The sequence below is a fragment of the Tasmannia lanceolata genome, unplaced genomic scaffold, assembly GCF_043159265.1.
Source record: "Tasmannia lanceolata isolate RefF3 unplaced genomic scaffold, GAP_Taslan_0.1 ptg000007l, whole genome shotgun sequence".
Taxonomy (NCBI): domain Eukaryota; kingdom Viridiplantae; phylum Streptophyta; class Magnoliopsida; order Canellales; family Winteraceae; genus Tasmannia; species Tasmannia lanceolata.
The window spans coordinates 18,417,203-18,432,070 of NW_027518684.1; the positions used below are offsets into that span (position 1 = coordinate 18,417,203).

Below are 14,868 nucleotides of genomic sequence, written 5' to 3' on the forward strand. Positions count from 1 at the left end.
ATTCGGGTTGAGCTTTTATGTTAAAATTGGGTCGGGTTCGGATTGATTCCAATTCATTTCTTAGCAAAAGCTCAACCCGACCCGACCCAAGCTGAAACCCAAGCTGCACCCCTAATTTATGTCCGAAACCTTTTACTCTTGCTAGGGCCGTAAGTCGAATTGCAGGAATTTTTTGGAAACTGTGGAAAAAATTCATGTTGCCAAACATGGCCAAAGCTTAAAAAGACGACGGCTTAAATGTCCTGTACAAATGATGATAAAGGTACCCTTCTGTTTATAATGGCACCCAAACGGCCTTCAGTTTTCTTGCATCCAATGTGACCTTTGTTGTTTGTGGTAAAAAAAGTTCAAAGTCTATTCCCTTCTACCTACATGTGAATTAGCCAAGCCTAAGGATGGAAAAATCTCCCTATGTGGGGCTACATCAACTTAAATATATCTGATCTTTGCAGTAGTCACTGCATGTGAATGAACTGTGGGCTACTCATGTAGTAAATCTCTCTATATGCTGCTGTCATTGCATGTGAATGTACTGAGAGCTACTCATTTAGATATTTTTGCCCCCACATGTTAGGTCTGTGAGCATCCAAGAGATAGGGAAGTCAAAGAACTCATAAATGTTTCTAATGTTATAGAAAAAGGTCCAACATATTCCACTGAGTGGCTTCCCTTTTGCTTTCTAAAATGGGTCTATCCATTGAAGAGATAGCATTTGATAAGGTGGGCCAACTCCCAAAATTATACAACTCTATCTAGTGGCTGCTTACAATGTCATGTTCATACCAAAATCATAGGGGTGGAATAATCAATAATCATTTCCCCTCTAGTTAAAACTGAGTCCCTTTCACACCAAGGTGGTGAATTACCAGTAACTATTTAAACTTTTGATAGTTCTACCCCATTAGTTTGTCTTTTCCTAATATCACTGCATTGTCTCCTTCTTTTCTTTGCTGTTCCTAAAGTAACTGCATCATCACCCCCATTTGCTTGTCTTTTCCAAAAACAATAATTGGGTCCACTTTATATGTCAGCATGATCTAGACTATTAATTTGGTGGGCCCACCATGAAACGAAAAAGTGATATGATAGATTCATCCCTTTTTCTTGCCTGTGCCACCCCCTGTAGTGTAAAAAGAGTAGTCATAAATAAACCAGAGCGGGCTTAGCGCAAAATGTCGTGCCGGCATAATCCACGATTAAGGTGTAAAAGAGTCATTAAAAGGTGATTAGGTGAACATTATATGTTCATTTCATCTCAAGCAAAGAATTACTAAAAAAAAAAATTCTATATAGGTTGAAACTCTTCAACCCGGAGGGTCCACGACTGTGTTCTTCTACCCTGACGACGGAGGTTCAATATGCAACTTTGGTGGGGGTCGGGTTGAGCTTTTGTCAAAAAAAAAGAATAGGAATCAACCTGAACCCGACCAGATTTTAAGGTAAAAGCTCAAGCCGAATTCCCAAAAAAATCGACCCGAGTTGCACCCTACTTCGATCCCATCTTACCTGCCAAAAATGCAAAAAACATAACATTGGGGTTGAGCCTTATAGCTCAGTTGGTAAAGACTATTCTTCAATCCTGAGGCCCACGGTTCAATCCCATCTTAGCTAGCAAAAATAATTAAAAACAAAATTGATATCCCCACTCCCTTGGCTTAGTAATAGCGCTCTTTTCTTAATATTTTTTACCTTTTTAATTACTTTTTAAAGGCTGCAATAATTCACAAAAAAACCCATCAATAGCTAGTCAAATAAGCAGTCAATACATTGGGGGTGCCACAATCAGAACAAGGGTCTGCAAATAATAGTCCTGAAAAGTAATTTCAAAGAGGGTGCCACTCACCAATTACATTCATTAAAAAAGGAGGGACCCACAAACTCACACGCAAATGCGCTCTCTCTCCTTCGGAGAGGGCTACAAAGTACAAACACTTACATTGAAAGCTTCAAACTAAAAAGACATGGGGGAAATACAAGTAGGCCATTAGAGGGCATTTGCAGTCCAACGGCTACTTTTTTGAAAAAGATAACCGACAATGGCTAGTCTTTTTCTTGCTTGGGAGACAGCTACTTAAAGAAGAAAAAGGATATCCTTCTTGCCCTTGCTTTTCTTTCTTTATTAAAAGAAGTTAAGGCGTGAGGTGTAAGTGGCATTAGGAGACCACTTCCCTGGAATAACATCTGTTGCAGAGAGAGTCCTTTGTGTGGACAATGTGGTTAGCCTCACTGAAAATGGACCTTGTAGTGGGCCCCCAATAATACACCAATTTGCCCCCCATATATGTTTCATCTCTGTCCAAACAGTTGAGCTTGCCTGCAACAATGGATATTATTATTAATTTAGAACAAATTAATATAGTAGGGAGATGTTTTTCATATGTGAAATATATTCGCCCCATTTCCTTTCCCAGGCCACCCCTTTGTACTGTAAAAAGGAGTAGTCTTAAAAACACTAGAAGAGGGGGGGGGGGGGGGGGCATGGAGAAGAAAAAGGAGGCGAATATATCACTTTCCTTTTTTAAAATGGGAATTCATATCTGCACCCCTTGCATTTATAATGTCACTCTTAACAGTAATTAAGAATTTTTTGATTGGTAGTTGATACTTTTTTGAAATGGTGACATCCTTCAATAGCTAATCAGAGAGTGTAAAACTAAGAGAGGAAAACCAAGTGCATGCACCATTATAAAAACACAAGGGGGGTGGGGTTGGATATCATTTCTTAAAAATACAAGTAGATACTATTACTAAATTCAGTCATAAAAAAAGCTACTTTCAAACAAGGTTTAAAATTTCGGTTTCGGGCCTTGAAATTTTGAAATTTTCGGTTGAAATCTGGTACAAAACCCGAATTTAATATTCTATTCAATATTAAATTTTGGCCAAAATTTCGGTAATTTCGGTGAAATATTAAATCGAAATTCCGAAATTTCGGCCGAAATAAATGACCGTTTCGGTTTTGGGTGATTTCGGTGTCGGTCTCCACCGAAATCCGAAATTTCCGATTTCGGTCGAAATTTAAAACCATGCTTTCAAATGGAAAAAAAGGAAAAAACATTTAATCAATGCCAGAAAGGTCCCAATCATTCTAAAAATATGAGGAATAAGGCTATAGTTAATTATAAAAACCAGTTAATAGGGAAAATTTTATATTAAAACTAGTTGATAGGGAAAAATAAAAAGATTGTATACTTGTTTAATATGCATGGATCCAATATCTCCATCTCCATCTATAAACTCCACTAGAACAGACAGCCAATAATCCGTCGACCCTTCGTTCACGTGGAATGCAATGCTCTTTCCTGAATATTTGCACCGGGTCCTACAAAATAATAAAAAAAAATTATAAATGAGTATTGGGCAATGATAAATTTGCATCCCTGTAGGATGATTCACACCCCCTTTAACTTGAATTTAGGCAGACTTTTACACTTTTTAACATCAATTAACGTTAACAGCGGTGCGAATAATCCTACAGGGGTGGTGCCAATATATCATCGCCCATAAGTATTTAATTAAAATTTAATATTTCTACCACCATTTGATTGTCTTTTCGTAATTTCACTCCATTTTCACCTTCTTTTCTCTGTCACTTCCTAAAATTACTGCATTGTCACCTCATTTTGTTTGTCTTTTACGAAAACAGTGATTGGGTCCACCTACTCGCAACATTGCGGGCCCACCATGAAGCAAAAAATCTTACACTCACAGAGATCTCACTGCGAGCCTGACTCACCCACCTTCTCATCCCATAAGCTCAGAAGAAAAAGCAAGCCTTTGACTCATTAATACAAATTAAAGTACAAAAATACCCCTACACTTTAAGAGTTTGACCATAGAATCCATAGATATTTTTCCGCCATTGAAAAAGTGCTAGAAGGTACATTAATTACCTAAGCAAAATGTCGAAAGAGCCGTGTATTTGTTTACAAAAATGAGCACAATTTGGTCATTTAGCATTAATTTTGCATTGACGAAAGTACCCCCAACAAGGCTCAAAATACCCAAAAAAAAGGATTAAAGTGGAGGAATTAAACATACAGAAGTGGCTATTAAACAAGTAAAACAAATACCCTTTTTGAAAGAGAAGTGATATATTCGCCCCCTTCAACTCCACGGGCCACCCCCTGTAGGCCTTTAGCGTTTATGAGTACACTTCTTAGACCACTAGGGGGTGGCCTGGGGAAGAAACGGGGGGCGAGTATATCATTTTCATGGGGTTTTGGGTAATTTTGAGGATTTAGTTGCGTAAATTACCGTCGGTAGATGACGGGGATTTCTCCTCGGTTCCGGAGGGGACCACCTTCGCCGGCAATGGCCATACGGCCAAAAGCGGCCCCACTGAGGTCGAAATGAGGATGCCCGATTGCGCAACCAGGACACTCGTCAGTCACGATAACCGTAACGGCCCTTCTAGAACAGATGTTCTGGTCCAAGCACTTCACTTTGTAGCAGGCCCCACAACCTTGTCCTCCCTTAAATAAGATAGGGTTAACAGAACCAACACGTGCCCGAAACGGTCGGATGTCCACCAGAGATCCATACCCACATGCCCCACCTACATACATACCATCATACACATACATAAATGCGACGCATACATGCATAACCAATCTATAACGGCTAGAAAAGTTGCTCGCCAAATACCACAACCATACATGACCTTCAATCATGCATGGCCCATCTAATAACTTTATACATGCATACATACATTAAAGAAAACTCCCGAATTAGCTTATACATGAAAACGGGATTCCGTTTGGAAAATAAAAACGGGACTGAAATGACCGTTGATTTGAACCTTTTCAATGTGTATTTTATTGCTTTTATGGGGATTTGAGCTCCATCCATTTGTCTTCTTTTAGTGGGCGTGGCTCAAATGGTTGGATGCCCTTTTTTTTCCCCAAAACTGAATCCCGTTTTCTTAGCAGTGCTCAAAGATGAATACCCCCTTACCAAACAATACTTGTATTTTCACACATACATACCAAAATTGGTCCTGAAAATGATATTTCCACCCCATTTCCAAGCATTTTACAACCTTTTTGGAAGCCATACTAAGATTATTATAAGAGAGATGGGCACCCATTATACATACATGCAGCTGTACCTACACACATAGACACATACAAATTCTACAAACAAAGTACATAACTACAAACATTAAGAGCTAAAGAGGTTGAACAATTAGTGGAGAAATTGAGAAGGGGTCATCAATTGTCATACATACATCCACACACATACATAGATAGTACAAAGTTCAAACAAAGTTGAGGAGTAAAGAGCACAAGTTAGAAGATGTAGCAAGTATGATACATGCATGTCTATATACATACATTTAAAAATCCGTACATACATACCGTTGCTCCCGTTGCCATCAGGGCTTCCGTACCAGGTTGCGGTGGCCGGATGCCAATGTAGGTCAGATACCGACTGGGATTCGACGGAGAAAACAAGGAGAGAGATGAAAAAGAAAGGGGAAAGGGTGCCGGAGCTCCGGTGACGAGGCATAATGTGGGTCAGATCTGGGTGTAAGAGAGTTAGAGAGAGGGAAGAAAAACTGAAAAAGAAGGAAAGAAGAAGAAGAAGAGCGTTGCCAAAAGTCGCCCTTTCTTTTCCTTTCCTTGTCTAGGATTTGGGTCTCTTTCTCTCCCTTTTTATTCTGTTTTGTTGTTTAGATTCCCGGAGGGCCTTAAATATAGAAGGAAACGGAAAAAACCACTTTTATAACGGCAACCAAACGAGAAGCCCAAATTCTGCTTCCTTTGCTTTTTTTTTTTTTTTTTTACCGAGACTTCTCAGAGAGCCGGCAGATGCGCCTTCTATGCCACTTCAGAAAATACATGGGGCCATGATAAATTCGCACCCGCTGTAGGATAATTCGCACCCCTTTAAAGGAGGGTCTGTATAAATCTTTATTCATGATATGACTTACTTTTACTTCGGTACACGTGGCAACTTAGGAGTGCTGTTTGTGACAACATGGTCTCTAGTTTCTTGGTTTTAAGTGGGCCAGGCCACATGCTGAGGGAATTTTTGAAGATTTTTTACATGGAAAATTCATTTTCCAGTGTTTTGTTAGGTCATTCATGGATTTGTTTCAAAAAATTGTAAAATTTTCTTATTTAAAAAAAGAATGCTGCTATGGAAACCGAGAGTGGAACAGAAAATATAACCTAACAAATATCGGTTACCCCTAGATATTGTAATTTTATTTTTCATGGAATACATTTTCCATAAAAAAAAACTTACTTTTCACATCTATCATTGCCCTATATCCAAGGTAGGCACATATTGTTTGAAATTTACTATGGTTGCCGAGCATGCCCTAAAGATAGTGAGGCCCATCTATGCAAAACCAGTGGGGCTTAGTACAAATTAATTAGAAGAAAGTCATTCTATGGAGAAATGTAATTGGCTTTTCTTACATTCTTTCCCCTCGTGCAAGAGATCACATTATCTAGAATGAATGTTCATCTGGTGGGCCCTACAGCAGAAACACAAATTGTCCAATGATCGCGTGGGCCTGTGTGACATCAGCATGATCCAGATCATTCTTCTTGTGGTCCCACGTAACATGCAAATAGTCCAAGAAATTCGCACGGACTATGAGAGAGAGAGAGAGAGAGAGAGGCTCTCAACCGACACTTTCCAAACTCATGGACTTTTGTCTTTTTCTAGTGGTAAATGCTAAATTGAGGGGTTCACTTGTAACACCCATGGTTTGAAATTTCAATTTCGGCATATATTTCGGTCCTAGCTGAAACAGAAATTTCAGCCGAAATCCCAAACTTTCGGTAATTTCTACTGAAATTTTGTAAAGGAATAGAAGATTAATATTTTTAATGAAATTTCCCCGAAATTTTATACGTTTCAGATATTTCTGATTTGGGTCGTTTCGGTGTGGTGTTGACTGAAATCCAAAATTTCGGATTTCAGTCGAAATTTCAAACCATGGTAATACCCAGCGTTAGATCAACGTCACCAAAAAAACATTTATTACCAGGGATATGATATATTCAACCCCTTTTCTTCCCTAATGTGACCTCCACTGGGATGGGGCTCCCTTTTCTTCCCCAGACTAGCCCCCCTAGTCTAATTATGAATTTACGACTACACAAGTTTATAGGATAAGGGGGTGGCCAAGGTAGAAAAAGGGACGAATATATCATTTCCTATACTATTCCTTCTACATTTTCCGTGCTATTATAAATCTTATAAATCTACTTTGGTCACTTGGATCCAAAGTGGTGCTCCCGCTTGTTTTGGCAAGGGTGTCCTTCAGTTTAGCATTCCTCATTTTGATTTTGCAATCTATAACATAAAATAGAGGAATGCTGAACTTAAGGCCTCCATTGCAAAAATCAACGTCAAGCGCAGCCAATTTATCTATGTAATCCAACAGCATTATAATGTAGTTAATAGAATGATAAATGTGGCTGAGTGATATGGATCTAATGGACGCTTTTTCCTGATGGGTTTTTGCAACTACTCTCTTCAGTTTGGCGTCCTCACAGAAATAACGTAGGGACTACTGAACATACAAGATTTAAGATTAGGTTGTAAAGACTAAAGAGCATGGTTTTAAATTTCGACCGAAATCTGAAATTGACCGACACCGAAATCAATCAAAACCAAAACGGTCATTTATTTCGGACGAAATTTTGTTTTTCCTGAAATTTGACCCAAAAAATCTGTTTTTTAAAATATTAATTTAATATTTCACCGATATTTGGACAGAAATTACTGAAATTTTGACCGAAATGTAATAATGAATACAAAATTGTTTTCAGGTTTTGTACCAGATTTTGACCGAAATTTTGAAATTTCGAGGTCCGAAACCGAAATTTTAAACCTTGGTAAAGAGAACACATGAAAAGGAGAACAAGCGCTAGGGACGAAAAGTGATTAATGCATAAAATGTAGTGAAATGATTTCAGCACAACTATGTTTTAATACATGCACTCATGTATCTTGTCTTTTAGCATTTAATTGTCACGTAAGCGCTCCATGGGGACAATAAAAACCCTTTTACAGCTCTTTAAATATAAAAGACAAGAAACATGAGCGTATGGTATCAAAACATGTGTGTTGAAATCATTTCCCAAAAAATATACTTCTATGACTAATGTTTTTGGTGGAATTCTAAACTGACGAACGCCCTTGCACAAAAAGGGCTGAAAGGGCGCCCCCATTGGCTGAAATGCATTTAATACATTTATATTGGCTGCTTGTCAAAGAGTATTAAATGCACTTCAGCCAATTGGGGGCTCCCTTTCAACCCTTTTTTGCAAGGGCGGCCTTCAGTCTAGCACACCTCATGTTTTTATGGCACGAGATACGTTTAACATTGGGCTACATATAACATATATACATGGTTCCCACGTAGGTTCACTTTCAAACAGATTTTGTCATTATTCATGAGGTGGCTGCTCTCTCATGCTACAAACGTTTCCGCGAAATGCCTTTTACGATTGACCCTAGCAAATCACTAGATAGGCATCTTTTTTACTCAAGACAGCCCCCATCTATCGTAAAACAGTAGTAATGAATACAATGGAGGGGGCTGTTCCAAGAAAAAAAGGGAGCGAATATATCACTTCCCTACGCTCATACTGTAATACATAATCTGAACTGTTTATTTGTTAGTTCTTGCCATAGATAGGCCGTGCCCCAAAAATCTCCTCTGTAGGATGATCCTAACCCTTACCTTTTTATTGCTCTCTATGTATTTATAATGGAAAAAAAACCCAGCCTAACAAAGCTACGGCTGGGATGTGTTTTTCCATTTCACTAACAAATCTATAGGAGGGTTATTTTTGTCATTTCACAATTATTGTTTTTAAAGAAAAAATAACCTTTGTTTGAAAAGGCTATGCCGGAAATGCTGACCCTCCCTCCTCGGGAGTTGGGATTCAGCTCAAAAATCGTGAAAATTGCTTCGCTCGTATCTATTTTCCAGTTCCCAAAATACCCTTAGTCTGTTTGAATATTAACAAGTGCCGGTAGCGGGAATTACGGCCCTTTGCGAGGGAGAGAATCAAGGCGTAAAATGAGGAGACAGAAAACAAGGGTCAAAGGAGACGGGTATCCTGCCGACATTCTCGTTTGAGGGCAGTTTCGGGAAAATATGATATGTTAATTAAAAAACCTTGGAAAATAAATCACAGGGAAAATCAGTGTTTACTTTTTCCCAGTAAAAACAAAAACTTGTATCTCTTCTCCTGAGCCTCTCTTTCTCGCTTTAAAATTCTTCTAGGACAACAACAAAACACTCCATTGAATTTTTTTTCATGTTTGCCGAATATGCCCTAGGATGGTTAGATAACATGGAAAAAAGATTTCTTGAAAAGCTTTCTCAGGTAAAATTATTCATCCAAAAACAAATGACTTTCTCTTTCCAGGGGAAAACTTTTCACTGAAAAGAGTTACAGCTCCCTCTCTTTCCACGTAAAATGGGGGTATTTTAAGGCGGTATGGCCCTCTGAGCCCTTATACTGACAAGGTACTTTAAACATTGGATCTTGGAAAGATGTTTTATTTCTTGTCAAGTTTAGTGGACTCCTAATGAATACATTCATTCAACTTTCATACTTTTAATTCATGTGCTAATGACAAGGTATAAAACAAATTGTGCAGTTAAAAGACTGGTATTTTGGTAGTTAAAATCTCAAGATGCATTTATTATTATCCTTTAAATGCTAAACTGAAGGATGCCCTTGCAAAATCCAGTCGCAAGGGCACCCTACCATTTCTTTAGATACTGAAATATAAGTTGTAACTATGGACCTGTAAAGCCATAGTGTGCCCAGATTTGAATGATCTGAACTGTTCAATTGGCAGGCATAAATATAGATCTTCTCTGGTTAAAAAATATGCAGACTTGGCTTTGAATAAGGTGGCTATAAGGGAAATGATATAGTCATAGCTAATTTAGAAGCATGTCATTATAAATTGAAAGTCCCTCCAAATAAAACTTGAAGTGCAATGGTTTAAGTTGCATTTTTTTTTTTGTTATGTGAAATCTAACAGTGGAAAGGACCCAAGTTCTGAAATAATTTCTTTTCCAAACTTTTCCCCAAAATTCCTGCAATCCAAACAGTGAAAGAAAAGCTAATAGAAGGAAATAAAGAAAGAGATTCAGAGAAAAGAGAGGAACACTTTCATTTCATGCTTCCTTGTCCTCACATGTCCCCAAAAAAGCAATGAAAAAAAGAGGCATTGGAAGCAGCAGTTGCTGCAGTTGATTCCTTCAAAAGAAGAGCATTAATCTAAAGGCTCCAAAGTCCAAAAAAAGCCAAAAGAATGGAGGGCAAAAGATGGAGAGACTTTTTTCTAAAAAGCCTCAAAGTCAGGAATTTTGAGAACCCCAAAATTCAACAAAGGTCTAAGATATGCCAAATGGTCAAAGTGAGATTAATCGAATCTTGATCAAATAAGTTTTCGTTATGACTATAAAAGAGGAATGCTACATTCAAGGGCACACCTACAAAAGCCAGCTACAAGGGCAACCCCATTGGACCATCTGACCAAATTGCATTATAAGTGCATTTATAATGGCGCAGAAAATATAAAATTAAATGTGCAATAAATGCACTTTGGTTAGATGGGGTTGCCCTTTTAGCCGGTTTTCAGGGGGGCCTTCAGTTTAGCATTTCTCAATATATAATTGATGTGAAGGAGCACAAAATCACTTAAAAACAGAAATTATATGGTGATTGGTCCCATTTTTTCAAGGAAAAATAAGGGGAAATGATCAATTCGCCCCCTTTTCTTCCCCCAAGCCACTTCCTTGTAAACCAAAAAGAACTAGGGCTGCAACAGGGTCGGGTTGGGTCAGGTTTTTCAAAACCCTAGCCCAACTCTGGATCCCATTGTCTCGGCCCTGACCCGCCCTGACCCTGAATCAGGGCCGAAAAACCTCAACCCATGGCACGCCCTACAGGGCTCAGTGCTGGCCCTGGCCCGCCCTAATTGGCCCTGATTGGGCAGGGCCGGGCCAGGCCGGCCCTAATTCACCCTAGTGCAAATACCTGTTAAGAGTGCCAAAAATAAAGCAACCACTTATCATATAAAACAAAATGATCAATACACAGAGAAAGGGAACAAAATAAGACAATATGAATTCAACAACATGACGGGCAACAGAGACAATTAATAATAATAATCTAAAGAAACACCAATCCAAGATAATAGAAAACATTAGCAAAAGAAACATGCATAGATGGTTCAATTCTATAATAGAAAACTTAGGGATGGGCCGGGTCATGATACCCGAGGCATTAACCCAGAACCCAACCCAACCTGAGTCAGGGTCTAAAAAAATGAACCCTGACCTGCCCTCAGGGTTGGAAAATCCAGCCCTGACCCTGTTCAAGCTCAGGGCGGGTCAGGGCTGACAGGGCCAAACTTGCACCCCTAGTCATAACTCATAAGTACACTAGAGAGGGGTGGGCCCAGGGAAGAAATGGGGGTGATAATCACTTCCCAAAATAAGGGCATGGAAGAAGTACATGTAAGGACAACACTTTCATTGATCTATATCATTACTTGTGCCCATTATAGAGGCAATATTGTTTGGATCCTTAGAAAATAGGCGTGAAAACCGTATAACTTCTCCACTTAAAAGCTATTTAGAGGCAAGTTGGATGTAGGAAAAAAAATTGTTCGGAATGTTTTTCCATGAAAAAAATAAATTCTTCTAGGTAAATTAATGTTCCATGAAATGTCTTTTCCAAAATAAAGACTTGTTTTTGTTGTTTTACAAGGAAAAGCGACAACCTATTAGAACATAGAAGCTTATTTTCCATAGAATGGTGGGCCCATTAGGGTTTCCAACCAAAGCCCACACGAATAAAATCGTGGACTGGGCCTAGTGTACTTTCTTCCCCATTCAACTAAATGGGCCTTGATGGGCCTACGTAAATCCTCAAGCACACCCTTAGTTATTCAATGTCGCTCTAATTGTCAGATGTGGAACAAAATCTTCTTCCTGTAAAACAAAACAAAAAAAAGAGTAACCAAATGCTATGGCGAATCCGTAGCCGATCCTATTTTCGACAGTAGCAGTTGACAATTAAATCAAAATTTTCCATTGTTTTCGTATGTGTAATACTGTGAAAAGAAGGCCCATCACCAGATTGAAGGCCTGTCTCAAAGTTGTTCTGGAAAAGTGGACCTCTCTCTCTCATAGGTGTTCACAAATTAGGGTTCCAAGATAGTGGCCAACCTATCTTGGCCCATCACAACCAAGTTGTGTGTCTGATAAGTAAGGCCTGAGTTGAGCTTAGAAAGTGAAAAGGCTTACAAAATGGACCTGAGATAAGCTTGCTCCAAGAAACACTTTCATGGGCCTGGCTTGGGCCAAGGATTTGAAATTTTTTTTCAAATTTCAATGATGTATAAAGTACAGAGTATGTAGTCAATGATGTGGTTTTACTAAGCCTAGTGAGTCCACTTTGAAGTGATCTGAACCGTTCACTTGATAGACCTCACTGTGGATCTTCTTTGGTTGAAAAATCATGCAGATCGTTCAACCTTGGCATTCAATAAGGTGTAAATTTTTGTTGTTGTGGAACATACATTATTGGATGCATTACATGCTTTTTGAGGATTTTAATTCCGACAAATCCTATATTTCGAGAAACTACCCTTGATGCATGTTGGGTGTTTCTTGGCTTCCATGGCCTAAGTTAGAATGTTCGTGTTGTTGTCGATACTATTTTGTTTCACTATGCATCTAGTCTTGAATACATTGTGACATTATGGATCACTCTCTCTTAAACTCATACTTCAAACTCCTTAAAATGAGAGAATGTTGGAGATTACTACAATCCTTAAGATTGTTGGAATTGATAATATAAGGAAAGACCGATCGGAGGGTTAGGATCAACCTATGGAAATGACTTTTGGTTTGGGGCAGAACCTATTTAGGTTGTGGCCCATCTAATGGACGGTTTGGATCTTCCTATAGTGTGGGCCGTACAGTAGTTTTTGAAAAAATAATGGAGCATAAGGCCTTACATCATATAAAGACTCGTGAAGTAATCCCTCCGAAAACCCAAAATCCACACACAGACTCCTCTTTCTCGCCATTTCTCTCTGAGGAATGCCCTCGTTCTCGTTCATCTTTGTCAGATTTCTGTCTAGGTACGTCTCTCCCCGATGTTTTTTATTTGGAATTTGATGTTATATTTTTGTATTATTTTTACCCGATAGTATTTTTGATTGTGTATTGCATGCTGGATTAGTACCTGCCGTTTGGTTGCCGAGGTTTTTTTTTCCCTGGGATTTATGTGCGTAAAGGTAGGAGACAAAAGAGGGGACAAGCATTAATTAGAGAAAGATATTATGATGAGTGGAGAGAGAGGGTAGAAAGAGAAAAAGAGAGACCACCATTTTCAAGACAAGATTTTGCTGATGTCACAAAGAAAAAGCTGATGTGACCACTAAATATTTCCCCCAGTCAGTGTACATTCGAAAGATTTTGCATACCTTGTATCCTAACTGAGAAGATCCACTCTAATACAAACCTTTGAGAACCGGTTTGTAGTCTCTGCACTTTCAGCTTGTGGAGGTCAAATGATTTTATTGCATGTTTAATGTTTGTGCTGACCATCAAAACTTAGACCTGAATTATGATTCTTACTTTAATATTGCTGGACGTTTTACCTCTGTTGACTCTCCTTATATGAAGTTTGACCCAACAGACTCTCCTTTATTTTATTTTATTTTTGCTGTTAATCCTTTTTGTTTGTTCTTTTTATATGACATTGATTAAACTTTGTGGTTGATCATCTTAAGAAGCTCGCATAATCTGCAAAAACTCAGTATCTAGGTGAGTTTGATACTGAGTTTTTTCAATATTAACATTTGTTTTCTTTGATATCATATTACTCTAGATTACTCTAAATGCTTCTTGATTTCAAGATCCCGAGTGGAGTATCCGACACTGCACCTATCATGAACTACTGGAAAGCACAAGATCACTTGGTTTACAAGTTTAATCACCTCCGAACCGTGAATATGCGTCCGATGTGGGGTATAAAACCTAAATTAGAATTCATAGAACTGTTGCTTGTCATTGCGCCAGTGCTTGAGACACTTGATATCACCAAGAGTCGATTCAGTGGCATCGAAGAGGCAAATACTTTTAAAGAGTTGATGGGATTCCAGAGAGCGTCAGCAAAAGCAACGATCATATACAGTGGTTAAAAGCCATTACAGTGTCCTGTCGTTGATAGCAGCAGGAGTATATTTGGCTTTTAATCTAGTGGACATGTGAAAGATCGAACAAAGTGTAAGAGATCACAGTAATTTGAATGATCATTTCCATCTGATCAGAGGATACTTTTACTTTTTAATCTAGTGGTAATAAATGGTTCGGATTGCCTACTCCATGCCCAATGTTAGATCAATGGGCATAAATTTATATATCCTTTATTAGAGACTTTATATGGTGTAAGCCCTTATAGTCGTCCCAGGGGCTTACACCGTATGAAAAGCCCTCCTTTATCAATGCAGAAGATTTTTGTTCTTTTTCCACCCCTGTCTCGTTACATGTTTGTTACAGCCTTACAGGCAAAAGTGGAGTGGTTCAATAGGACGCCTCCCCCTTCTAATACAATGTGGCTCTGCAAACCGTCTATCTGATAAGCCTTGCTTTGGTCCATAGTACATACTAAGCAAGGCCTGACTGATAGTCGGTTCTCATCAACCAAAAATGGGATCCACTGTGCCATAGTGAGCATGACTCATTCTATTTTCCATTCTAATCTCAATACTGAGCTGTAATGTCTTTGCCCAAGAAAAGCGTATAATCTCTAGAGCATAAGATGCAATTCCCTCTCTATTGGATTTCTCTTCCTT

The 14,868-nt window shown here is 38.7% G+C and overlaps 1 protein-coding gene across 1 annotated transcript; it reads right to left on the reverse strand.

Moving 5' to 3' along the window:
* Positions 1–1,717: 1,717 nt before the first annotated feature.
* EXPB3 (expansin B3) lies at positions 1,718–5,774 on the reverse strand. The gene is made up of 4 exons (XM_077385630.1): positions 5,361–5,774; positions 4,258–4,558; positions 3,193–3,322; positions 1,718–2,314 (listed from the first exon to the last, which is right to left on the reverse strand). Exons 1-4 carry the CDS (start codon positions 5,509–5,511, stop codon positions 2,120–2,122), a joined length of 777 nt encoding a protein of 258 aa, XP_077241745.1. The 5' UTR covers positions 5,512–5,774; the 3' UTR covers positions 1,718–2,119.
* Positions 5,775–14,868: the final 9,094 nt, after the last annotated feature.